This window comes from Phalacrocorax carbo, chromosome 2 (genome assembly GCF_963921805.1).
Source record: "Phalacrocorax carbo chromosome 2, bPhaCar2.1, whole genome shotgun sequence".
In the NCBI taxonomy this organism is placed as follows: Eukaryota; Metazoa; Chordata; class Aves; order Suliformes; family Phalacrocoracidae; genus Phalacrocorax; species Phalacrocorax carbo.
This window is the reverse complement of record NC_087514.1, coordinates 106,814,146-106,842,099: the sequence shown is the minus strand read 5'-3', so window position 1 is coordinate 106,842,099 and position 27,954 is coordinate 106,814,146. Positions and strand designations below refer to the sequence as shown.

Here is a 27,954-nt window from a genome sequence, read left to right as displayed (position 1 = left end):
AAAGAGGTGAACCTGTAACTGTATAGGAAACCTAGTATACCAGAGATAAGCCAGTGAAGACCTGTCTGCTGTTCCATTTACCCTGGAAAGGGGTAGCATTGGTGAAGCTGATGCTGCTTGTGATGCTATCTTCCTAGCATCTTCAGAAGAAAAGAAAAGAAAGAGAAAATGACAGGATTGTTGTCCCCATCCTGTTCACAGTGGAACGCATCACTCTGTGCAGCGCTTCAGCCTCTGGCAAACTTGAGCTCCCCTGCGCTGCAGGCCTGCTTAGGAAATGCATTAGCACTCCTTTGTTCCCTCTGATCACAACATTGGCAGATGATTGGTAATCTTTTTGATAATTTTTAAGGCCCCTCTTTGTTTGAATCAGAAAAGCCTTTTTACAAAGAAATTACATTTTTGGAACTTGTGCTTTAAGTGTGTCTTTCTGTTTTTAACTTATATACTCAATACATATGCATACTGTCAGTCCTATTATGAGGGGATCATTTCATCAAAAGATGAAACCTGGCCTTCCTGACTCTGCAAGACAATGGGCAGAATGTTTTCTTTCCACATAGGAGGTTCTCCTCTGGGAAAAAGCTTTTGAAGGTGCTAGGGTCCATCAGTGCTGGTTGCTTTTTAAGTACCACCTCATAAAAGCACAGGAGTAGGCCATTCCAATGTGCAGGAAGTCAAGCAAGCGAGGCAAAAGGCCATCTTGGCTGACCAGGGATATTCTTTTAGAAATAAGGAGAAAAAAGCAAGTATATGGCCAGTGGAAGCAAGGTCATGCAACATGGGAGGACTATAGGGATGTTGTTCTCCACTGCAGGGAGGAAATATGTGCCTCCAAAGCTCAATTAGAGTTGAAGCTGACCAGTACAGAGAAGGACAATAAGAAGACCTTTTTAAAATAAGTTAATGGCAAAAGGCAAGCCAGAAACAGCATTGGCCCATTGCTTGATGAGAATGGTCACATCACAAACAGGGACATAGATAAGGCAAGGATATTTAATGCTTTCTTCACCTCAGTATTCAACACCAATGGTGGGCTCAGGGACCCCCAGACCCCTGGGCTAGAGAACCATGACTGTGGGAATTATAAACTCCTAATAAACACTGAATTTGTGCAGGACTTGTTGCTCCAGCTAGATCCCTATAAGTTGATGGGGTCTGATGGGATTCATCCAAGGATACTTAAAGAGCTGGCTCATGTCATAGTGAGACCTCTCCCAGTGATTTTTCAGGACTTTTGAGAGACTGGAGAGGTTCCAGTTGACTGGAAGCTGGCAACCATTGTCCCAGTCTTCAAGAAGGCAACTGGAATGACCCCGGTAACTACAGGCCTGTCAGTCTCACTTCTGTGCCTGGTAAAATTATGGAGATTATTCTGGGAGTTACTGAAAACCACCTGAAAAACAACACAGTCATTCGTCCCAGCCAACACAGGTTCACAAGGGGAAAGACCTGTTTAACAAACTTAATTTCCTTCTATGACAAGGTTACCCACCTAGTTGGCCAAGGGAAGCCAATCAATGTAATCTTTTTGGATTTCAGTAAAGCTTTCGATAACGTCTCTCACAGTATCCTCCTGGACAAAATGCCCAGCACACAGCTGGATAAACACGTAATGCAGTGGGTGAGCAATTGGCTGATGGGTCGGGCTCAAAGGGTCATAGTAAATGGGGTTACATCGGGCTGGCAGCCAATCGCTAGTGGGGTTCTGCAGGGATCTGTCTTGGGGCCAGTACTCCTTAATCTCTTTGTTAATGACTTGGATGCAGGACTTGAAAGAATACTAATTAAGTTTGCTGATGACACAAAACTGGGAGGAGCTGTTGACGTTCTTGAGGGCAGAGAGGCCCTGCAGAGGGATCTGGATAGACTGGAGAGCTGGGCAATCACCAACCGTATGAAGTTTAAGAGCAAGTGCCAGATTTTGCACCTGGGGAACAAGAGGCTGGAGAGCAGCGTTGCAGAGGGACCTGGCGTTTCTGGTCAACAAGCTGAACATGAGCCAGCAGTGACACCTGGCAGCCAAGAGGTCCAACCGTGTCCTGGGGTGCATCAAGCACTGTATTGCAGCCGTTTGAGGGAGGTGATTGTCCTGCTCTACTATGTGCTGGTGTGGCCTCAAGTACTGTGTGCAGTTTTGGGTTCCACAGTACATTAAGGATATAAAGCTACTAGAGAATGTCCAGAGGAGGGCCATCAAGCTGGTGAAGGGTTTAAAGGGGAAGCTGTTTAAGGAACAGCTAAGGTCACATGGTTTGTTCAACCTGGAGAAGAGGAGACTGAGGGGAGACCTCATCGCGGTCTACAGCTTCCTCACAAGGGGAGGAGGAGGGGCAGGTGGTGATCTCTTCTCTCTGGTGACCAATGACAGGACCCGAGGGAATGGCAGGAAGATGTGCCATGGGAGGTTTAGGTTGGATATTAGGAAAGATGTGGTGGAGCAGTGGAACAGGCTCCCCAGGGAGGCAGTCATGGCACCAAGCCTGACACTATTCGAGAAGCACTTGGACAACGCCCTGATAGACATCGTATGAATTTTGGTGTAGTCCTGTTCAGGGATGATCCTTGTGGGTCCCTTCCAACTCAGGACATTCTATGATTCTTTGATTTAGAACGGTATGGTCAGTGGCTGTTCCATGCCAAAAAAAAAAAAGATTAACCTTCACTGATATACCCTCAAGAACCCACTTATTAAATCCTACTAGAGCTTTATAGATAGAAATAGGGACATTTATTAAACTGACATTTTATAAATAAGAAAAACTTTGAAAGCTCCCATTTCACTTTTTCTTTGTTTTCCTAGCAGATATTTTCAAGTATACCATATTACTTCCTATACATACTAACCTTCTCTAAATGTTTCCATGGTTGGTAGCATGTCTTTTCTGACCCATACATCTTTTGAACAGAGCAGTGATCAAGACTAAAATAAGCAATTTGTGCTGAAATGATATGCTTTACCTCCTTACAACAGCTCCTTAAAAGAAGAGCACCAAGTTGGAGTATACTTGAAATGTGTATTTTAAGGGTATGATTCCATAGTTGCTGTCACTGGTGGTTGCATCCAGGGAAGTTTTCAGACCTTTCTTTTCCTTCCCAGTGTTCACTGCAGAAAACCAAAGAGTTTTGCCACTGGGTTTTTTTCCCCTGCTTTGTCTTGTTTTTCTCCAACTGTTTCTGCCTTTATCAAGCAGAAAAGAGAAAGAATGCAGTGTTCCACACCTAGTTTGAAGGGGTCAATTTGAAGAGATAATCACTGCTGAAGTTGAGAAACACCTGTCCCTAGCAATGTACTGCAGAAATGCTATCCCTTCTTCCCAGCCAAGCATAAGGAGGGTTTCAAGTTATCTACTCTAGAGAATGGTCTGACTATATCTATATGGCTCCTTGTCTGCACTATTGTAAGGCAAATAAAGATGCCTTAACTATAAAGGCACTGTTTGGTTGTGTGAATTTAGCTGCTTCTCAATCAAAGTTGACTTCCAGTAGGAAGATTTCCATTAACTAAAATGAGTATCATTCTTTTCCTGTTAAGTTTTTTGTGACCGTTTTTTGGATACATTGAATTTTGCAGGTTAGGTATCAGAGAGAGTGAATACTAAGGCTATGGGGTGAAAATAAAAAGATGAGTGGTAGGATGATGCTGTAGTCATTTATTCATTGCCAGTTTTTATCTAGTGTCAATGCTGTTAGCTTACCTTTCTGAAGATTAATTCTTACTGATATATTTCTGGGGCATACGGATTTAAAAGATATGAGGGCAACCAGAAAAACAGTCTACGCTTTTTATACTTCTAGTTTCCTTGTTTATCCTCATTTTTTTCATAGAATCATAGAATCAATAAGGTTGGAAAAGACTTCTAAGATCATCAAGTCCAACCGTCAGCCCAACCCCACCATGCCTCCTAAACCATGCCCTGAACTGCCACATCTACACATTTCTTGAACACTTCCAGGGATGGTGACTCCACCACCTCTCTGGACAGCCTCTTCCAATGCCTGACCACTCTTTCATTAAAGACATTTTTCCTAATATCCAGTCTAAACCTCCCCTGGCACAACTTGAGGCCATTTCCTTTCATCCTATCACTAGTTACTTAGGAGAAGAGACCAACACTCACCTCACTACAACCTCCTTTCAGGTAGTTGTAGAGAGTGATAAGGTCTCCCTTCAGCCTCTTCTCCAGACTAAACAACCCCAGCTCCCTCAGCTGCTCCTCATAAGACTTTTTCTCCAGAAACTTCACCAGCTTTGTTGCCCTTCTCTGGACACGCTCCAGCAACTCAATGCTCTTACTGTAGTGAGGGGCCCAAAACTGAACACAGTATTTGAGGTGTGGCCTCACCAGTGCTAAGTACTCTTCTTTCAGTAATTCTCTGCTCTTGTTACTGTTTGAACAAGATTTGTGAAGTTGATCTCAAGTCATCCTACTAGCAGTCTTCCAGTCCATTCTAGAATCACACTTGCCTTTTTAGGGTATGTCGTGGTTTAGCGGCAGCTCAGCCCCACACAGTCGCTCGCTCACTCCCCACCGGTAGATGGGGGAGAGAATCAGGAGGGTAACGCTCGTGGGTTGGGATAAGAACAGTTTAATAATTAAAATTAAAAGAAAACAACAGTAGAAATGCAATGTAAAGGAGAACAACGAGAATTAAAAGAAAACAACAGTAGAAATGCAATGTAAAGGAGAACAACGAGAGGCGCAAAGCCCCGGGGGGGTGGGGGGAAGGGAGGGGAGAGGGGGAACGAACCGCCGGAACAAACTGCCCGCGCCGCAGCCGCGCGTCGCCCGCCGACCCGACGCCGCGCCGCCTCCGCCCTCGCTGCAACTGCCCCCACCTCAATATATTGGTCATGGTGTCACATGGTATGGAATGAACCTGCCATTGGCCAGTCGGGGTCAGCCGCCCCCACCATGGCCCTGCCCCTCCCAGCCCCCCCCCGCCACGCGGCAGAGCGCGGGAAGCTGGAAAGGTAGCCGACCCCCACAGTGAGGAGAATTAACCCCTTCTCAGCCAAAACCAGCACATTCTCCACCCCTTATTCCATACCATTTACACCATGCCCAGGTCCCATATGATGCAATACAACCATACCAACCACCACCCCTCCCCTTCCCATCCTTTAACATAATACACAGACATCATTCCCTTAGTTCATGGACCTTCCCTGTACAATGTCCATTAAAAATGTCCATTGAGTTCATCCAGTCCATGACTCTGGGCTCCATCTGTTGTATCAGTCTTTCCGGGTGGGAGAGATGGTGTGTGGCGTTGGGTCGCTGCATACCGAGTCAGTCATCGTTCCATCACTGCTGCACGGCTTGTTTCATAGTTGATCTTCCATGGGTTGGGAGGCTCGTACTCTGATATCATTGGTACAACACAGAGGTGACACACAGTATTATATAGCAGTTCACATTGTGCCATTCAGTTCATTGACTGTTTTCACCCAAAATCAAATCCCCTTGAGGCACACATCGGATTTCTCCATCCTCCCGCATCACCCACCAAGTGCACCCAGGTCCTCGAGCAAAAGCAATCCCACGAATGGGTTTGCCTTTGCCGGAGGCAGGAAGAACCCAGACTGTTTTGCCCAGCATACTTTTTGTGTGCACTACAGGGACTCTATCCCCTTCCACAGTACGTAAGGATTCTGACTGGGCAGGGCCAGCTCGGTTGGCAGATCCCCTCGTGTTGACTAACCACGTGGCTTTTGCTAAATGTGTATCCCAGTGCTTGAATGTTCCACCCCCCATTGCTCTCAGTGTAGTTTTTAACAGTCCATTGTACCGTTCAATTTTCCCAGAGGCTGGTGCGTGATAGGGGATGTGATACACCCACTCAATGCCATGCTCTTTGGCCCAGATGTCTATGAGGCTATTTCGGAAATGAGTCCCGTTGTCTGACTCAATTCTCTCTGGGGTGCCATGTCGCCACAGGACTTGTTTCTCAAGGCCCAGGATAGTGTTCCGGGCAGTGGCGTGGGGGACAGGATATGTTTCCAGCCAGCCAGTCGTTGTTTCTACCATTGTCAGCACATGGCGCTTGCCTTGGCGGGTCTGTGGGAGTGTGATATAGTCAATTTGCCAGGCCTCCCCATATTTATATTTCAGCCATCGTCCCCCATACCACAGAGGCTTTACCCGCTTCGCTTGCTTGATTGCAGCGCATGTGTCACATTCGTGGATAACCTGTGCAATAATATCCATGGTCAAGTCCACCCCTCGATCACGAGCCCACCTGTATGTTGCATCTCTCCCTTGATGGCCTGAGGTGTCATGGGCCCACCGAGCTAGAAATAGTTCACCCTTATGCTGCCAGTCCAGATCCACCTCAGCCACTTCAATCTTGGCAGCCTGATCCACCTGCTGGTTGTTTCGATGTTCTTCAGTGGCCCGACTCTTGGGAACGTGAGCATCCACATGACGTACCTTTACAACCAGGTTCTCTACCCGGGCAGCAATATCTTGCCACAGTGCGGCAGCCCAGATGGGTTTGCCTCTGCGCTGCCAGTTGCTTTGCTTCCATTGCTGCAGCCAGCCCCACAAGGCATTTGCCACCATCCAGGAGTCAGTATAGAGATAGAGCACTGGCCACTTTTCCCGTTCAGCGATGTCTAAGGCCAGCTGGATGGCCTTTACCTCTGCAAACTGGCTCGATTCACCTTCTCCTTCAGCAGTTTCTGCTACTTGTCGTGTAGGACTCCATACAGCAGCCTTCCATCTCCGGTGCTTTCCCACAAGGCGACAGGACCCATCAGTGAACAGGGCGTATTGCTTCTCATTTTCTGGCAGTTGGTTATACAGTGGGGCTTCTTCAGCACGTGTCACCTCCTCCTCTGGTGATAATCCAAAATCTTTGCCTTCTGGCCAGTCCATAATCACTTCCAAGATTCCTGGGCGACTGGGGTTTCCTACTCGAGCCCGCTGGGTAATCAGTGCAACCCATTTACTCCACGTAGCATCAGTTGCATGGTGTGTAGAGGGGATGTTTCCTTTGAACATCCAGCCCAGCACTGGCAGTCGGGGTGCCAGGAGCAACTGTGCTTCAGTACCAACCACTTCTGAAGCAGCTCGAACCCCTTCATATGCTGCCAATATCTCTTTTTCAGTTGGAGTATAGCGGGCTTCGGACCCTCTGTATCCCCGACTCCAAAACCCTAGGGGTCGACCCCGGGTCTCCCCTGGTGCTTTCTGCCAGAGGCTCCAGGTAGGGCCATTCTCCCCAGCTGCAGTGTAGAGCACATTTTTTACATCTTGTCCTGCCCGGACTGGCCCAAGAGCTACTGCATGGACTATTTCTCGTTTAATCTGTTCAAAGGCTTGTCGTTGCTCAGGGCCCCATTTGAAATCATTCTTTTTCCGGGTCACTTGATAGAGAGGGCTTACAATCAGACTGTAATTTGGAATATGCATTCTCCAAAAACCCACAACGCCCAAGAAAGCTTGTGTTTCCTTTTTGCTAGTTGGTGGAGACATGGCTGCTATTTTGTTGATCACATCCATTGGAATATGACGACGACCATCTTGCCATTTGATTCCTAAGAACTGGATTTCTCGTGCAGGTCCCTTCACCTTACTTTGTTTTATGGCAAAACCAGCTTTCAGAAGGATTTGGACTATTTTCTCTCCTTTCTCAAAAACTTCTTCCGCTGTGCTGCCCCACACAATGATGTCATCAATGTACTGAAGGTGTTCTGGAGCTTCTCCCTGTTCCAGTACAGTCTGAATCAGTCCATGGCAAATGGTAGGACTGTGTTTCCACCCCTGGGGCAGTCGATTCCAGGTATACTGGACGCCCCTCCATGTGAAAGCAAACTGTGGCCTGCACTCTGCTGCCAGAGGGATTGAGAAGAATGCATTAGCAATATCAATTGTGGCATACCACTTGGCCGCCTTTGACTCCAGTTCGTATTGAAGTTCTAGCATGTCTGGCACGGCAGCACTCAGTGGCGGCGTGACTTCATTCAGGCCACGATAGTCTACTGTTAGTCTCCACTCTCCATTAGACTTCCGGACTGGCCATATGGGACTGTTAAAGGGTGAGTGGGTCTTACTGATGACTCCTTGGCTCCTCAGTTGGTGAATGAGTTTATGGATGGGTATCAGAGAGTCTCTGTTGGTGCGATATTGCCGCCGGTGCACTGTTGTGGTGGCGACTGGCACCTGTTGTTCTTTGACCTTCAGCAACCCCACCACAGAAGGGTCCTTTGAGAGACCGGGCAAGGTAGACAGCTGTTCAGTTTCCTCCGTCTCCAAGGCAGCTACACCAAAAGCCCACTTGTAACCTTTTGGGTCCTTGAAATACCCTTTCCTGAGGTAGTCTATGCCAAGGATGCACGGAGCCTCTGGGCCAGTCACAATGGGGTGCTTCTGCCACTCATTGCCAGTTAGGCTCACTTCGGCCTCCAATACAGTTAGCTCTTGGGATCCCCCTGTCACTCCAGCAATGCTGATGGGTTCTGCCCCTATATAGTTCGATGGCATTAAGGTGCACTGTGCGCCGGTGTCCACTAAAGCTTTATACTCCTGTGGGTCGGACGTGCCAGGCCATCGGATCCACACAGTCCAGTAAGCCCGGTTATCCCTTTCCTCCACCCGGCTGGAGGCAGGGCCCCTCTAGTCCTGATCATGGCAGTCACAACTCACTTCCTGCAAATGTGAATCAGGAGTCCCTCTATTACACTTAGAAATAAAATCTGCGCTTCTACTCCTCTGTCTGGGGACTTGTTCACTGGAAATTGGAGCAGCAGCTTTCCTGGAAGAGCCCCCCTGAGTGACTGTTCTTCCTTGCAGTTCATGCACTCGTGCCTGTAGGGTCGAGGTAGGCTTGCCATCCCACCTCATCATGTCCTCTCCGTGGTCACGCAGGTAGAACCATAGGGTGGCCCGTGGTGTGTATCCCCTTCTTTGAGCCAAAGGACGCTTATTCCTAACAGCTGAGACACTGCTCTGTCGAGGTGGGGAGTAGGACAGATCTTCTTTGAGTTGCTGGACCTCTTGGGATAGTTTCTCCACAGCAGAGACAAGCGAGGAAGAGATATTTGTGTCGTAATCTCGGAGTCTATCTATCACCTCTGCCACCGTTGGTGTCTCGTCATCTTTCCAGGACATCACTGCCAATGAGTTTGCATGCGAAGATGGTGCGCTCCGTACAAACTTCCGCCACATGGGTCGTGTGCACTCGGCTTCATCTGGATCTTTGGATGACCGTTGATCATCCAGGTCACCATAAATCACCTCAAACACAGCTAATTCCCTTAGATACTGGATGCCTTTCTCCATAGTTGTCCATTTTCCTGGGCGATATGTAACATCTTCTTTAAAGGGATACCTTTCCTTCACTCCAGACAGGAGTCGCCTCCAGAGGCTGAGGGCTTGTGGCTTTTTTCCTATTGCTTTGTCAACGCCCCCTTCCCCAGAAAGGGATCCCAATTGTTTGGCTTCTTTTCCCTCTAGTTCCAGGCTACTGGCCCCATTATCCCAGCATCGGAGCAGCCAGGTGACAATGTGCTCACCTGAACGACGGCTATAATCTTTTCGCATATCTCGCAACTCGCTTAAGGACAGGGATCGGGTGGTCTCTATTTCATTTATTACTTCTCCCTCCTCTCCCCGCGATGGCCCTGGTTCTTCATCATCCCGTTCTAAACGAGTTGATGTCCGCTTCCAATATTTTGTCTTGTGTATGGGGGCAACTGATACTGGTACGGGTTTATTTTCTGAGCTAGCTCCGGTACTTGTTGTGGGGGTTTGAGTGGCTGCAGTGCCTGTCGTCCGGGCTGGATTGTCTACAGTGCCAGTCACTTTGCATTTCAATCCAGAGACATTCTCTTCCCCCTGGGGGCATTGAATGCTGTTGAGCAGGGCTCGGTATGCATGGGCCAGACCCCAGCATGTTGCAGTTATCTGTGTCTCTCTGGAGTTCCCAGCGTAACAACATACTTTCTCCAAATATTCTACTAGTTTTTTAGGATTCTGCACTTGTTCGGGGGTGAAACTCCAAAACACTGGGGGTGCCCACTGCCCTAGGTATTTGCCCATGCTATCCCACATGCCCTGCCACTCGTAACTATCAAGCCTCGGGGCAGATTTCTGGGTGATATTCTTAAGTTGCTTAGTCAAAACCAAAACAACCTGCCCAAAAACTAACAATAAGTGCACCTTAACCACCCAAGGATGTTCAAGATACAAAGACGTTGTTGTAACAAAGGCACAGACATCATAGAACAAAGTTGCAAAGGTATTATTCTGTATTTCCTCCATATAAAATCTCTCAGAGGAGGAGGTATAATTGCTAATTGCCTCAACAAGGTGGTATCCAAAGTACAGTAACGGTTTCAGCAAAAACCCCAAATACCAGATAAAGCTGAAAACGAGTGTTTGTATAACAAATCTTGTAGGCAAAACATTACTAATCACAGCAGAACACAGCAGACTCAACAAACCAACACCAATCTGTAACACCAACTGCAAAAAGGACAACATGGTGCTGTGACCAGCAGCTGTTGTTATCTCCAACCCTTGAGCCCCACGTTGGGCGCCAAAAAGACTGTCGTGGTTTAGCGGCAGCTCAGCCCCACACAGTCGCTCGCTCACTCCCCACCGGTAGATGGGGGAGAGAATCAGGAGGGTAACGCTCGTGGGTTGGGATAAGAACAGTTTAATAATTAAAATTAAAAGAAAACAACAGTAGAAATGCAATGTAAAGGAGAACAACGAGAATTAAAAGAAAACAACAGTAGAAATGCAATGTAAAGGAGAACAACGAGAGGCGCAAAGCCCCGGGGGGGTGGGGGGAAGGGAGGGGAGAGGGGGAACGAACCGCCGGAACAAACTGCCCGCGCCGCAGCCGCGCGCCGCCCGCCGACCCGACGCCGCGCCGCCTCCGCCCTCGCTGCAACTGCCCCCACCTCAATATATTGGTCATGGTGTCACATGGTATGGAATGAACCTGCCATTGGCCAGTCGGGGTCAGCCGCCCCCACCATGGCCCTGCCCCTCCCAGCCCCCCCCCGCCACGCGGCAGAGCGCGGGAAGCTGGAAAGGTAGCCGACCCCCACAGTGAGGAGAATTAACCCCTTCTCAGCCAAAACCAGCACAGGGTATCATCACGTAAATCCTCCGTAGTCAGTGAGTATCTGGAGCTTTTTTACATGCAGAGATTTCCAGCTCTTTATCTCATGTGTTTTTGTGGACAGTATCTAAAAGGCCCAATGTACTACTGAGTTTGTCTCATTCTTATCATTCCACTGCTGGCATGCTGTCCTGTGAACTTCATACATTCAAACATGTTTATGGTCTTTTATGCCCACTCTTCAGCCCGATGCTTCTGCACTCCATGATGCCCATTGCTCTCTCTTTCTTAACCAAGACTTCACCCTCTCCTAATTCTTTCACAAAGTCTTGTTACTATAATCTTCAATGTGGAACCTATTAATGTCTTATTAAACACTATGTGTTTTTAATGAGTGTAACACGTAGTGTTACACTATGTGTAAACAAAGGTGCCAAACCTGGCTTTGTTACATACTTCTTTTTACTTTCTTTCATTCTTTTTAAAATTCCTATGAAAATGCAAAAAGCAGTAGACCATCAGCATGCAGTCTATCCTGTATAATGAGTTTCAGTGAAAGGGACCATGAGAAAGGACCAGGATATGTAGTGCCATCCAGAGCTGCTGTGTTCCCCAGCATGAGCTTGGGAACATCTGAGTCCCATTTTGAGCAAGCTCCATGAGACAGAGCTCTCTGCCAAGCCAGGTGTAGGGCCCAGGCTCCCTGTTGGGTGAGGTCAGCAGTGCCAGCAGGCTGGCTGTAAGCAGCAGTTCAGGAGAAAACCAATGAAGATGAGTAAAAGACACTGAGTTGCATCCATTACAGTCCTGTTCTCATGGGATTGAAAGATATGCAAAGCAGTACATTTTTCTGCATGGACCTTCAGAAGTTCCATACTGTAACTTCATTCTCAAAATGTATTCCACTAGAAATTCATATACATTAACATGAGAGGACAAGGATCAATGAGATTCAAAGAACCAGAGAAACAAGAGAGCCTGCAACTTTAAGGTGATGCTACAGTTCCTCTGATTGCTTCTCTTCTGTATCTCAGAAAAAATGGCAACAACTGTTTCATTTTATAAAATAGTCTGCACTGACTGTAAATAAGATTTCCATTTTGCTTTCTATTTATCTCATGTGATAATCTACAGGAATACAATTGGAGAATACATGGAGAAGCACAGCAAGTGCATCTAGTTTACAGGTAGAAAGTTGTGAGGAGTCATCCAACTGCACAGCAGGCGATGGGAAAGAAATAAAAGAATGCCGGCTGGGAACAATAAGACATGTTTCTGCATTTCAGTCTTCTTTTCTGATGAAGGGAGAGTGGGTTCATAAATTATTTACAACTTGCTGAAGGAATTTCATAGAATCACAGAATAACAGAATGGTAGGGGTTGGAAGGGACCTCTGGAGATCATCTTGTTCAATCCCCCTGCTTGAGCAGGGACACCTACAGCAGGGAGCACAGGAACGCATCCAGGCAGGTTTTGAATGTCTCCAGGGAAGGAGACTCCACAACCTCTCTGGGCAGCCTGTTCCACTGCTCTGTCACTCTCACAGAAAAGACATTTTTTCTCATATTTCAGTGTAACTTCCTGTGTTCCAACTTGTGCCCATTGCCCCTTGTCCTGTCATTGGGCACCACTGAAAAGAGCATAGTCCCATTGTCGTGACACCCGCCCTTTAGATATTCATAGGTATTGGTGAAATCCCCCCTCAGTCTTCTCTTATCCAGGCTGAACAACCCCAAGTCTCTCAGCTTTTCCTCATAAGGGAGATGCTCCAGTCCCCTGATCACCTTGGTAGCAGTCCACTGGACTTGCTCGAGCAGTTCCCTGTCCTTCTTAAACTGTACACAGTACTCCAAATGCTGTCTCACTAGAGCAGAGTAGAGGGGGAGGATAACCTCCCTTGACGTGCTGACCACACTGCTTTCAGTGCACCCCAGGATGCCATTGGTCTTCTTGGCCACAAGGGCACAGTGCTGGCTCAGGGTCAACCTTCTGTCCACCATCACTCCCAGGTCCTTCTTAACAGAGCTGCTTTCCAGTAGTTCCGCCCCCAGCCTGTACTGGTGCATGGGGTTGTTCCTCCCCAGGTGCAGGACCTTGCACTTGCTCTTGTTGAATTTCATGAGGTTCGCCTTGGCCCAGCTCTCCAGCCTGTCCAGGTCTCATTGGATGGCAGCACAACCTTCTGGAGTATCAACCACTCCTCCCAGCTTGGTATCTCCAGTGAACTTCGTGAGGTTACACTCTGTCCCTTCATAGAATCGTAGAATGGTTTGGGTTAGAAAGGACTTTTAAAGGCCATCTAGTCCAAACCCCATTTGAAAATATATCACAGTCATTTCCCATACAGATGCCAAAATAAATAGTTTTGTACAATAGGCATAGAATGTGATATTGGACTGTGTAGTATTGTTTGGGGAGCTTTATGAAATGATTATAAATCAAGGTTAAAATTTCAAAGGGACTTTGAGAAAGTCATAAGTATTTGGAAGAAGCAGTAAAATAAGAAAGACAATTATTTTCAAAATGGGAGGACTGAAGAGCACATTGGGACAGAGTATAGTGTGCAGATGATGGAAACTGTTGCTTCAACTGTCTCTGATGCCTGCTTGCTTCTTTCCATTTCCCCTCTCAGGAAGGAGAAATCACACTACTGCTAAAGGGTGCTGAGCCTTGAGCTCCCCTTCTATTTTAGAAGCCATGCTTGTGTGGAAAGGTGGCAGGATGGCTTCAGGCATCCCCAGGAAGCCACAGGTACCCTCCAGTCCTGATCCTTGTGCTGTTGTACCCCTTGGTACCCAATGGTCAGAAGGGACCTCTGGAGATCATCCAGTCCGACCACCCCCTCAAAGCAGGACAGCCAGGAACACCAGGTCTGGTCAGCTGTGGCTTTGTCTAGTCAAGTCTGGAATGACTGCAAAGTTATTAAAGTTTTTCCCCAGGTCCAACCCAGAGTGTGAACTGAAGTACAGGATCTTGTACTTGCAATTATGGTTGAGAACGTTCCAAACAAGTGGTCATATAGGGTCCTTTGGGCCATTAACAATGGGAGGCAATTTTTTTGTTTTATTTCCCTGCCTTTGCATATTTTCCTTCTTTGTCATGTGCATAATGGTGCTAGTTTTTGAATAGTGGCAAGGTAACACTGAGCAATTCCTAATTGGCTTGGTATGCATATTTTTACTTGCCTAGAAGTCAAATGAATGTTTGTTCCTTCTCTTATTTCTAACAATGCTTCATTGCTATGGGAGAAAGAAAACTAGATGTTTTTCTAAATCGCGTGTCCTTTCCAAAATTCACTATGTCTTCATTAATGGTGGAGAAATCTTCATTAATGAGGATAAGACAGTTGGCAGAGGCAGCCCATTTTGGCATTCCAAATCCCAGGCTAGGACTGGCAATTTAAAATACAAATTTAATGAAAAATACTGTGAATTAAGGATATATACATCCTCATCTGCCGGTTTCTTTTCTTAGTGAGATTTGTGCAGTGATGGCAAAATCATTGGCAGGCAGTTACAACCTCTAAAAATAATCTTTTTTTTTTTCAGCATGTGATTTCACTTTAGACCATATTAATGCTGAGTGAAGATTTACAGCAGGAAGAGAAGAGAGTACAAATTCCTAAAATAGCATGTGTTGGTCATAGGGCCAAGAGTTCATTTTCTGGGTAGAAACAAGCTGTAATAAGCCTAAATAGCAGTAAGAAAGGTGAAATTGTAGAAACATTTTTATCTCTACTAGGCCTTGTGTTTTGGAATATGCCACATGTTGAGGCTACCTCAGTAAAACATTATTTGTCTCCAATAAGGTCTGAAGCATGAGTGTTGTTTTATTCTAGTCAAAGTTGTTGCTAATTGATTAGTGTTCCCTGTCTCACTCTTTCAATTTTTTTCTGTCACCACCCATCCCCATCAGAGGCAACAACCACTCAAACATGAATGGCACAACAACTGTGACTGACCTTGCTACAGTGCTGTCACTTGTTCCATTCAATGCACTATGCAGGCATGCACATCTAGTTTTCCTTTTAGTCTGGTTTTCAGATATTTTTATGTTCAGATCAGCCATACAGGAACAAATGAAAAAATCAGACAATGATGGTAGGATTTGCTGAATAGAGGTCCAGGTGGAGCCCTTTCCCAAACCTTCCAACAACTGTATTTGGCATAAATTAATTCACTCTTGTAGCTCCAAACCTCTGAGTCCTTGATCATTCCTTAGACTGACCTGAAGGGCAATACCACTTTGCTTGACAGATGACATTTTGCCCAAAATAAAAGAGACTTTTCTTGTTTTTTTTTCTAGAGAGTTAAAAGCTGTCTTTCATTTATTTTCAGTGCTTCGATACTTTCCACTGGGTGGGGTGTCTTACATTTTCCAGTCTCTCCTCCAGTGGCAATTCTTTACAGCCACAATGCTGCTTCCCTTCTTGGCCTGAAAGGTCAGCAGTGGCTGTCCTTTGAGAAAGCCATAACTGAGTCTTCCCTTGCTCGGTGAGTCTGAGGCTGCTAACACTCTTTGTGAAGACTCTACAATTCTTTCTCAATAGTTAATATCTTTTTTTGCATCTCTAATGAAAAAAGTAAGCCACCACAAATTGATACAGGATTTTCATAAGCTCCCTTCAGTTCTTGTAATAGACAATCTAATGCGTATAGGAATCACCATTTTTGTAGCCTTTCTTAATACATCTGACATCTGTAGGTTTCAACGCTGTCAAGTGCTGTGTCCTGCAGCTCTCCAATGCTACCTTCACAGTAACAATTGTTATTACTTCCCTGGCTTCTGTGCTATTTGCCATGCACTGCTCTGCTGGTTTTGGCTGAGAAGAGGTTAATTCTCTTCACTGGTGGTCGGCTACCTTTCCAGATTCCTGCGCTCTGCCACATCGGCGGGAGGCTGGGAGGGGCGGGGCCACAGCCGGGGCAGCTGACCCCGACTGGCCAATGGGATGTTCATTCCATACCATGTGACACCATGACTAGTATATTAAGGGGGGCAATTGCAGCTTGGGAAGGTAGGGTATTGGGTCGGCAGGTGGTGAGTGGCTGCATCGCGTGTGGTTTGTTTCAGTGGTTCATATCCCACCCCCCACCCCCACCGGGTTTCACACCTCTCGTTTTCTTTCCATTGTCTTTTTGTTGTTGTTTGGGGTTTTTTTCATTTTAATTATTAAACTGTTCTTATCTCGACCCACGAGCGTTACCCTTCTGATTCTCTCCCCCATCTACTGGTGGGGGAGTGAGTGAGTGGCTGTGTGGGGCTGAGTTGCCGGCTAAACCATGACAACTGCAGAAATTATCTGTGAGTTTTTTATCCACATATTGTACTGTAATTGTTTACAAGCCATAGAAGGACTATTCAGTCACCATTGGTTTCTGTAAGGGTCTGTCAGTATAATTTTTGTTTGGTTGTTCATCTATTTGTTTTAATCTGACTTTCTAGGAAACAGAAGCTGAAACTCCACTCTTTCTCCATAACAGCTTTGGAATTTACTCATTACATTTCATCAAAATGGCAAGGATCTTGTTTAATATGCTCACTTAAAGAGGAGCTATAGTGAACATTTAGTCCTTATAAGACATAATAAAATTCACATTCAGGACAATACATATGAAATTCCAGCATCCTTTGAAGTTTATACCATCTTAAGCACCAGCAAATTTAACCATCAGTCCCAACTTCTCTCTTGTGTACATTCTCTATTGTCTGATAGGTGGTCAGCTCATTTTACAGCCTCCGTATATTTCAGTTAAAACAGTAAATCAACTGCAAGACACAAGTGGTGGGCAGCAGAGCTTCACAAGATTTACTGTTGTCAAAACTATTTGTTTTTAATTTTAACCCAAATTTGGGGTTACCCAAATATAATTCTGTTGCAGAGGTATAAGCTTTTGTAATTAAATTAACATAAAAATTATAGTAATTAACCATTTTCTACCAAGACATGAGACTCTCTGGTTAATCTGAAATTGATATATGCATAAACTGTTAACAAATACTTAATTCCATCATATTCCTTGCAATATTCTTAATATGCATATTGAGAATAGGAAATAGGCCAAATTAATGGACTTTAGCCTCAAGCCTACTTGGATTGCCACAAACATGTGAAGAAACTTTAGTGTAAAATAAGTATCAGGGCAGTTCTGCTAAGTTTAATTTATTCCTTGGTGACATAAATATTCAAAATGGCTTCTTCCAGAAGAAACTGTGAAATTAGAAATACTTTGACTATTATTTAGTGGTTTTGGCTGGTGAATATGTGCCTGTGAGCAACAAAAAGCACTTGTCTGTGCAGATACCCTCTTCTCACAGTTAATTGTTGCTCCTTATTTACTTGTTGCTCCTTATTTACTTGACATCATTAAAAATGAGGATGTGGTTTGGCCAAGATTTGCACTTCTGTGATGTTTCGCAGCTGTCATTAAGGTGGCTTTCAATAACAGAATCCCAGAACAGTTGCGGTAGTAAGGGAACTCTGGAGGTCATCTGGTCCAAAGACCCTGGTTTCCAGGATGAGATTATCCATCACTTTTCCAGGACTCAAGATGAAACTGACTGGTCTGTAGTTCCCTGGGTCCTCCTTCTTGCCCTTCTTGAAGATCAGAGTAACATTTTCTTTCCTCCAGTCTTCAGGCACTTCTCCTAGTCACCATGTTTAATCAAAGATTATCAAGAGTAAGCTTGCATTGACATCTCCCATCTGAGCCATCTCCTTCAGTGCTTGTGGGTGAGTCACATCAGCGCCCATGGACTTATGTATGTCTAGTTTGCTTAAGCATTCCCTGACCAGATCCTCTTCCACCAAAGGTGCATCTTCCTTGTTCCAGCCTTTCCCTGTGCCCTCTGCAATGTGGGATTCTTGAATCAAGGTCGGATGTGGTTATGTGAACTTATTCAGGCTATTGCCATGACTGATGCTAGCAGGTCTAATGGATAAGCTTGGAACTACACTTTAAATGACAAGTGTTTTCCGTGTGAAATCAAAACTTAAAGCATTATCTAAGGACACCTTACAACACCTAAGAATACCTGCTGCAAGTTTTCCAGGTGTAGCTGTGAATGGGTGAGAATATGTGGAAAAACTACATAGGCCTTTATAGTCAATACTGACAAGATCCAAAACGTTAGAGGTCCTTTTTATGCTGGTCAGTGACCCATGCTAAAAATCTCTCTGTGGATAAAGCAAGAAGAGGTGTGTTTAACCAGGGGTTTGTACTGATGCATTCCATTACTGAGCTGGCTGGACAGACATTGCCACACTGGATAAGATGCTATTAAAACTGTACCTTTATTATTGTTCTGCTGATTCAGACTGTGGATAAATCTATCATCCACTCTTCCTGCTTAATAACCAGCTGTCATAGTCCTTGTAATCTAAGACTTTCATTAGATTCAGAAATCAGACACACAAAAGGATGGCAAATGATCCTGGGAAGTCTTTCCCAGAGAGAAAAATGTTTCTAAAAATAAAGTAAGCAGCTATTATTAGCTTTGTGATGTCAATGAAATTATGGACAATTATCTGCTCTTGAAGATGGCTCTTCCTTTTCTGTATATTTTTTTAATATTTATTTTTTTTTAGTGCAGAAGACTTAAGAAAGACACAGGCTGCAGAAGTTTGAGAGAAATGGTTCATATTATTTACAGAGCAGAAATCCTCAGGAAGCAGATGGGATTAGAAAAAGATTCTCTAATTTTCTAGTTTAAAACTTTTTAATAATGGTCACACACTATACCACAAAACTGATGTTGTTTATGTTTTCTTTTAGGAACGTCTCTTGATGAGTCTTTTGCCCAGGAATGTTGCAATGGAAATGAAGGAAGACTTCCTGAAGCCTCCTGAAAGGATTTTCCACAAGATTTACATTCAAAGACATGACAACGTTAGGTAGGATTGATGCTGGTTTTGGATTGAGCTGGGATAGAGTTAATTCTCTTCACTGTAGCTGGTACATTGATGCTTTAGTTGCTGTTAAGTACCGGCTCAGTGTCACTAAGTAGTGCCTGTAGTAGTCAAGGACCTTTCCAGCTTCCCAAGCTCTGCCACATGGGCAAGAGGCTGGGAGGGTCAGGGCCACAGCCAAGACAGCTGACTCCGACTGGTCAATGGGATATTCCATACCATGTGAAGCCATGACCAGTATATTAACTGGGGCAGTTGGTGCATGGGGTGGAGGGAGGTTGTGACTCAAGGACTGCTGGTGTTGGGTTCATGGGTGGTGAGCAGCTACATCATGTGCTGTTTGGTTTGGTTGTTTGTTCCCCCTTCCCCCCTGCGTTTCACCTCTCTTGTTATTTTCATTTTCATTTCATTACTATTGTTATTATTGTTTTATTTTAGTTATTAAACTATTCTTAGCTCATGAGCTTTCTCACTTTAACCCTTCTGATTCTCTCCCCCATCCTGCCAGTGGAGGAGTGAATGAGTGGCTGGGTGGGGCTGAGTTGCTGGGTGGGGCTAAACCACAACACCGATTAAATAACCATTTGTCTTTTTATATTTTTTATTTTATTTATTTTTCTTGCCAATCTTCCATCTTTGGATGATGTCCTGTCTATTTGCAGTCATTTGTGCTTATCTTGTCTGCTGCCTGTCAGATTTTTGTTGCTTGGGTGCGTTCTACACTTTGGTGATCACATTGCTTATACAATTACAAGAAATACATGCATACTACTGTTGATTGCACTTATATTCAGGTTCAAGGCAAGCAAATGATAGTGATGCCCCAATTAGTACATCTATACTTTGTTTGTGTCACAGATGTCTGTACTGGTTACAGTGTGGATAGTCTTCTTCAACAGCATTGCTTTGCATCTGGACTCATTGGTTATAATGCTTCTGAGTCCTCTCTTGCACTGAGATATTTTTGAAATGTAACCTCAGGAGTACCCTTTTTTCCCTACATGAAATGGTGTTTCACATAACCACTAAGGCTGCTGTGGCTTACTCACTGCTTCGATGTGGAGTTCATAAAAGGTTTTGAACCTGAATACCCTGTCAGGAGAGGTGAATTCATTCTCTGACATTAAGAGGTACCCTTCTGGGGCAAATGGAGCCAAAGTAAGATGGTCTCATTTTAATGTCAAAGGACAGATCCTCAGGGAAGAGAACTAAAAACAGGAGACTCTCCCTCACCATCTGTACTATAAGAAACTGTATTACATTTTATTTCAGTACTGCAATTATTGTGTTAAAAAAATATAAGGGGGGCATAGTGTCCCAATAAATACCCAGCAAACTGTTGCTAGCAGGTCCCAGTAGACAAGTTTCACCCAGGAGCTGTGTGACTGCAGAACTGCATGATGCAGGGGAACTCCCTGCAGGTGCCACCCTGACACCAGTGTGGAGGACAGTACTACAGCATCCCTCCAGAAAGTGCTGCTGGTGGTCAGTGCTAATAATATGTGTGCTTTAGCTTTTAAAGAGATGAAAACGGCATTTTTTTCTTTTGAATAGTGGTAGTGCTATACCAGGCAGACCTAAGAGACCACTCCCACAGTCTCATGACTTGCCTTCTTCATACCAAGCATTCTGTAAAACACCACTCTTAAACAAACAAAAAACTCCTCTATTGTTCTAAACGCCTGGAGTTTTCAACCCCAAAGCTACACAATGGAAAATTGAAAATGAGCTTCACTTTTACCTTTCCTATTGCACTTTCTTCTTCTTCCAGCAAATATCTAGAAGTGTCAGAGCCTTCAGAAAGGATAGGCTGCAGGAAGTGGGCATGCAATTAGTCAACTGCATGATTTTCCACTCCTCACCTATAAAAAAAAAAAAACCACCCCCACCACCAACAACAAAAACCTCACCAGCAACAAAAAATACGTGTTTCAGTCTTCCAAATAGCTGTCTAAAAAAACCAGTCTTTAAGCACTAGATCTTGCATGTGAAAAATAAGAGATTGATTCAGCTACCTTCTTTACCTTCTCCCAGAAAAACACAGGGGGATACATAACAGTGGAGATATATATACCCCTGTAAGAAGTGAATGATGGACTGGGAAAAGATAGTGGCATATTTCAGATGCACCATGGCAACAGCCCTTGTTTATCAATTAGTTGGTAAGTATTTACCAACTATCAAATAGTTATTGAATGACTGTCTGCAAATGACTGTGTCTCCAAAAGGGAATGGAAACATGCCTCTCCATGTTGAGGGCAGAGCCCACAGTGTTATGTCATGCTTCTATGAGCTCTTCCCAGATATGTAGTAAAGAGAGGACTTTATTTTGCTCACAGATAACCCTCTTCAGTTAGAAATCACTTCAGACCTCCACCTTAGCACTGTGCTGGTTTTGGCTGAGAAGGGGTTAATGCTCCTCACCGTGGGGGGGGGTCAGCTACCTTTCCAGCTTCCTGTGCTTTGCCACGTGGCAGGGGGGCTGGGAGGGGTGGGGCCACGGTGGGGGCAGCTGACCCCGACTGGCCAATGGCAGGTTCATTCCATACCATGTGACACCATGACCAGTATATTAAGGGGGGCAGTTTGCAGCTTGGGGGTGGCATGGCATTGGGTTGTGAGCAGCTGTGTCATGTGTGGTTTGTTTCAGTGGTTCGTTCCCCTCCCCTCTCCCTTCCCCCCTACCCCGGGGTTTTGCGCCTCTCGTTGTTCTCCTTTACATTGGATTTCTGTTGTTGTTTCTTTTAATTTTAATTATTAAACTGTTCTTATCCCATCCCATGAGCGTTACCCTTCTGACTCTCTCCCCCATCTACCGGTGGGGGAGTGAGCGAGCGACTGTGTGGGGTTGAGCTGCCGGCTAAACCACGACAGTCTTTTTGGCGCCCAACGTGGGGCTCAAGGGTTGGAGATAATAACAGCTGCTGGTCACAGGACCATATTGTCCTTTTTGCAGTTGGTGTTAAAGATTGGTGTTGGTTTGTTTAGTCTGCTGTGTTCTGCTGTGATTAGTAATGTTTTGCCTACAAGATTTTTTATACAAACACTCGTTTTCAACTTTATCTGGTATTTGGGGTTTTTGCTGAAACCGTTACTGTACTTTGGATACCACCTTTTTGAGGCAATTAGCAATTATACCTCCTCCACAGAGAGATTATATATGGAGGAAATACAGAATAGTACCTTTGCAACTTTGTTCTATGATGTCTCTGCCTCTATTAAAACAAACTTTTTGTATATTGAACATCCTTGGGTGGTTAAGTTGCACTTATTGTTAGTTTTTGGACATATTTTTTAGGTTTTGACCAAGCCACTTAAGATTATTACCCAGAAATATGCCCCCAGGCTTTATAGTTATGAGTGGCAGGGCATGTGGGGTAGCATGGGCAAATACCTAGGGCAGTGGGCACCCCCAGTGTTTTGGAGTTTCACCCCCGAACAAGTGCAGAACCCTAAAAATCTGGCAGAATATTTGGAGAAAGTATGTTGTTATGCTGGAAACTCCAGAGATACACAGATAATTGCAATGTGCTGGGGCCTGGCGCATGCATACCGAGCCCTGCTCAACAGTATTCAGTGCTCCCTTGGGGAAAAGAATGTCTCTGGATTGAAATGCAAAGTGACTGGCATTGTAGTCACTCCAGCCCTGAGGACAGGCACTGCAGTCACTCAAACCCCTATGACAAGTACTGAAGCTGGCTCAGAGAATCAACTCGTACCAGTATCAGTTGCCCCCATACACAAGATGAAATATTGGAAGCGGACGTCAACTCGTTTAGAACGGGATGATGAAAAAGCAGGGCCATCACAAGGAGAGGAGGAAGAAGTCATAAATGAAATAGAGACCGCCCGCTCCCTGTTCTTCAGTGAGTTGCGAGATACGCGAAAAGATTTCAGCCATCGTTCAGGTGAGCACATTGTCACCTGGCTGCTCCGATGCTGGGATAATGGGGCCAGTAGCCTGGAACTAGAGGGAAAAGAGGCCAAACAATTGGGATCCCTTTCTGGGGAAGGGGGCGTTGACAAAGCAATTGGGAAAAAAACACAAGCCCTCAGCCTCTGGAGGTGACTCCTGTCCAGAGTGAAGGAAAGGTATCCCTTTAAAGAAGATGTTACATATCGCCCAGGAAAATGGACAACTATGGAGAAAGGCATCCAGTATCTAACGGTATTAGCTGTGCTTGAGGTGATTTATGGTGACCTGGATGACCAACAGTCATCCAAACATCCAGATGAAGCCGAGTGCACATGACCCATGTGGTGGAAGTTTGTACAGAGCACACCATCTTCGCATGCAAACTCATTGGCAGTGATGTCCTGGAAAGATGACAAGATACCAACAGTGACGGAGGTGATTGATAGACTCTGGGATTACGAACCAAATATCTCTTCCTCGCTCATCTCTGCTGTGGAGAAACTATCCCGGGAGGTCCAGCAACTCAAAGAAGGTATGTCCTGCTACCCACCTCTACAGAGTAGTGTCTCAGCTGTTAGGAATAAGCGTCCTTCGGCTCAAAGGAGGGGATACACACCACGGGCCACCCTATGGTTCTACCTGCGTGACCACGGAGAGGACATGATGAGGTGGGATGGCAAGCCTACCTCGTCCCTACAGGCACGAGTACATGAACTGCAAGGAAGAACAGTCACTCAGGGAGGTTCTTCCAGGAAAGCTGCTGCTGCTTCAATTTCCAGTGAGCAGGTCCTCAGACAGAGGAGTAGAGGGCTGATTTTATTTCTAAGTGTAATAGAGGGACTCCTGATTCACATTTACAGGAAGTGAGCTGTGACTGCCATGATCAAGACTAGAGGGGCCTTACCTCCAGCCAGGTGGAGGAAAGGGATAACCGGGCTTACTGGACTGTGTGGATCTGATGGCCTGGCACGTCCAACCCACAGGAGTATAAAGCTTTAGTGGACACCGGCGCACAGTGCACCTTAATGCCATCAAACTATATAGGGGCAGAACCCATCAGCATTGCTGGAGTGACAGGGGGATCCCAAGAGCTAACTGTATTGGAGGCCGAAGTGAGCCTAACTGGCAATGAGTGGCAAAAGCACCCCATTGTGAGTGGCCCAGAGGCTCCATGCATCCTTGGCATAGACTACCTCAGGAGAGGGTATTTCAAGGACCCAAAAGGGTACAGGTGGCCTTTTGGTGTAGCTGTCTTGGAGATGGAAGAAACTAAACAGCTGTCTACCTTGTGTGGCCTCTCGAAGGACCCTTCTGTAGTGGGGTTGCTGAAGGTCAAAGAACAACAGGTGCCAATCGCCACCACAACAGTGCACTGGCAGCAATATCGCACCAACTCTCTGATCCCCACCCATGAACTCATTCACCAACTGAGGAGCCAAGGAGTCATCAGTAAGACCCACTCACCCTTTAACAGTCCTATATGGCCAGTGTGGAAGTCTAATGGAGAGTGGAGGCTAACAGTAGACAATCGTGGCCTGAATGAAGTCACTCCACCGTTGAGCGCTGCTCTGCTAAACATGCTAGAACTTCAATATGAATTGGAGTGAAAGGCAGCCAAGTGGTAAGCCACAATTGATATTGCTAATGCATTCTTCTCAATCCCTCTGGCATCAGAGTGCAGGCCACAGTTTGCTTTCACATGGAGGGGTGTCCAGTACACCTGGAATCAACTGCCCCAGGGGTGAAAACACAGTCCTACCATTTGCCATGGACTGATTCAGACTGTACTGGAACAGGGAGAGGCTCCTGAACACCTTCAATACATTGATGATATCATCGTGTGGGGCAACACAGCAGAAGAAGTTTTTGAGAAAGGAGAGAAAATAGTCCAAATCCTTCTGAAAGCTGTTTTTGCCATAAAACAAAGTAAGGTGAAGGGACCCGCACAAGAGATCCAATTCTTAGGAATCAAATGGCAAGATGGACGTCATCAGATTCCAATGGACGTGATCAACAAAATAGCAGCCATGTCTCCACCGACTAGCAAAAAGGAAACACAAGCTTTCTTGGGCACTGTGTGTTTTTGGGGAATGCATGTTCCAAATTACAGTATGATTGTAAGTCCTCTCTATCAAGTGACCCAGAAAAAAGATTGATTTCAAATGGGGCCCTGAGCAACGACAAGCCTTTGAACAGATTAAATGAGAAATACTTCATGCAGTAGGCCTTGGGCCAGTCTGGGCAGGACAAGATGTAAAAAATATGCTCTACACTGCAGCCGGAGAGAATGGCCCTACCTGGAGCCTCTGGCAGAAAGCATATAGGGAGACCCAAGGTTGACCCCTAGGGTTTTGGAGTCAGGGATACAGAGGGTCCAAAGCCCGCTATACTCCAACTGAAGAAGAGATATTGGCAGCATATGAAGGGGTTCGAGCTGCTTCAGATGTGGTTGATACTGAGGCACAGTTGCTCCTGGCACCCTGACTGCCAGTGCTGGGCTGGATGTTCAAAGGAAACGTCCCTTCTACACACCATGCAACTGATGCTACGTGGAGTAAATGGGTTGCACTGATCACCCAGCAGGCTCAAGTAGGAAACCCCAGTCACCTAGGAATATTGGAAGTGATTATGGACTGTCCAGAAGGCAAAGACTTTGGATTATCACCAGAGGAGGAGGTGACACGTGCTGAAGAAGCCCCACTCTATAACAAACTGTCAGAAGATGAAAAGCAGTATGCCCTGTTTACTGATGGGTCCTGTCGCTTTTTGGGAAAGCACCGGAGATGGAAGGCTGCTGTATGGAGTCCTACACGACAAGTAGCAGAAACTGCTGAAGGAGAAGGTGAATCGAGCCAGTTTGCAGAGGTAAAGGCCATCCAGCTGGCCTTAGACATCCCTGAATGGGAAAAGTGGCCAGTGCTCTATCTTTATACTGACTCCTGGATGGTGGCGAATGCCTTGTGGGGCTGGCTACAGCAGTGGAAGCAGAGCAACTGGCAGCGCAGAGGCAAACCCATCTGGGCTGCCACATTGTGGCAAGATATTGCTGCCCGAGTAGAGAAGCTGGTTGTAAAGGTACGTCATGTGGATGCTCACATCCCCAAGAGTCAGGCCACTGAAGAACATCGAAACAACCAGCAGGTAGATCAGGCTGCCAAGATTGAAGTGGCTGAGGTGGATCTGGACTGGCAACATAGGGTGAACTATTTGTAGCCCATGACACCTCAGGCCGTCAGGGAGAGATGCAACATACAGGTGGGCTCGTGATCGAGGGGTGGACTTGACCATGGATGTTATTGCACAGGTTATCCACGAATGTGACACATGTGCTGCAATCAAGCAAGCGAAGCGGGTAAAGCCTCTGTGGTATGGGGGACGATGGCTGAAATATAAATATGGGGAGGCCTGGCAAATTGACTATATCACACTCCCACAGACCCGTCAAGACAAGCGCCATGTGCTTACAATGGTAGAAACGACGACTGGCTGGCTGGAAACATATTCTGTCCCCCATGCCACTGCCCAGAACACTATCCTGGGTCTTGAAAAACAAGTCCTGTGGCGACATGGCACCCCAGGGAGAACTGAGTCAGACAACAGGACTCATTTCTGAAATAACCTCATAGACACCTGGGCCAAAGAGCACGGCATTGAGTGGGTATATCACATCCCCTAACACGCGCCAGCCTCTGGGAAAATTGAACGGTACAATGGACTGTTAAACTACACTGAGAGCAATGGGGGGTGGACATTCAAGCACTGGGATACACATTTAGCAAAAGCCATGTGGTTAGTCAACACGAGGGGATCTGCCAATCGAGCTGGCCCTGCCCAATCAGAAATCCTACATACTGTGGAAGGGGATAGAGTCCCTGTAGCGCAGCAAAAAGTATGGTGGGCAAAACAGTCTGGGTTCCTCCTGCCTCAGGCAAAGGCAAACCCATTCGTGGGATTGCTTTTGCTCAAGGACCTGGGTGCAGTTGGTGGGTGATGCAGGAGGATGGAGAAATCCGATGTGTGCCTCAAGGGGATTTGATTTTGGGCGAAAACAGTCAATGAACTGAATGGCACAATGCAAACTGCTATATAATACTGTGTGTGACCTCTGTGTTGGATCAATGATATCCGAGTATGAGCCTCCCAATCCATGGAAGATAGACTGTGAAACAAGCAGTGCAGCAGTGATGGATCGATGACTAACTCAGTATGCAGCAACCCAATGCCACACACACCATCTCTCCCACCCTGAAAGACTGATACGACAGATGGAGCCCACAGTCATGGACTGGGTGAACTCAATGGACATGTTAATGGACATTTTACAGGGAAGGTCCATGAACTAAGGGAAGGATGTCTGTGTATTATGTTAAAGGATGGGAAGGGGAGGGGTGGTGGTTGTTAAGGTTGTATTGCATCGTATGGGACCTGGGCATGGTGTAAATGGTATGTGTCCTGATTTCAGCTGGGATAGAGTTAAATTTCTTTGTAGTAGCTAGTATGGGACTATGTTTTGGATTTTTGCTGGGAACAGTGGTGATAATGTGGAGATGTTTTAGTTGTTGCTAAGTAGCGCTTACACTACTGGTCAAGGACTTTTTCAGCTCCCCGTGCTCTGCCGGGTGCACAAGAAGCTGGGAGGGGACACAGCCAGGACAGCTGACCCCAACTGACCAATGGGATATTCCATACCATATGACGTCATGCTCAGTATATAAAGCTGGGAAGAAGAAGGAAGGGGGGGACATTGGGAGTGATGGTGGCTGTCTTCCCAAGTAACCGCTACGCGTGATGGAGCCCTGCTTTTCTGGAGATGGCTGAACACCTGCCTGCCCATGGGAAGTAGTGAATTAATTGTTTTGCTTTGCTTCTGTGCGCAGCTTTTGCTTTACCTATTAAACTGTCTTTATCTCAGCTCATGAGTTTCCTCACTTCTACTCTTCTGATTCTCTCCCCCACCCCACCAGTGGGGAGTGAGCGAGTGGCTATGTGGTGCTTGGTTGCTGACTGGGGCTAAACCACGACAGTATGGAATAAGGGGTGGAGAATGTGC

General features: G+C 45.9%; 1 protein-coding gene across 1 annotated transcript in view; it reads left to right on the top strand.

The window, feature by feature from the left end:
• ADCY1 (adenylate cyclase 1) overlaps positions 1-27,954 on the top strand; it is a 185,065-nt gene that overhangs the window by 58,199 nt on the left and 98,912 nt on the right. The window contains exon 3 of the mRNA XM_064443805.1: positions 18,855-18,973. Within this exon, the coding sequence (XP_064299875.1) occupies positions 18,855-18,973 (119 nt within the window). The remainder of the gene's footprint in view (positions 1-18,854; positions 18,974-27,954) is intronic.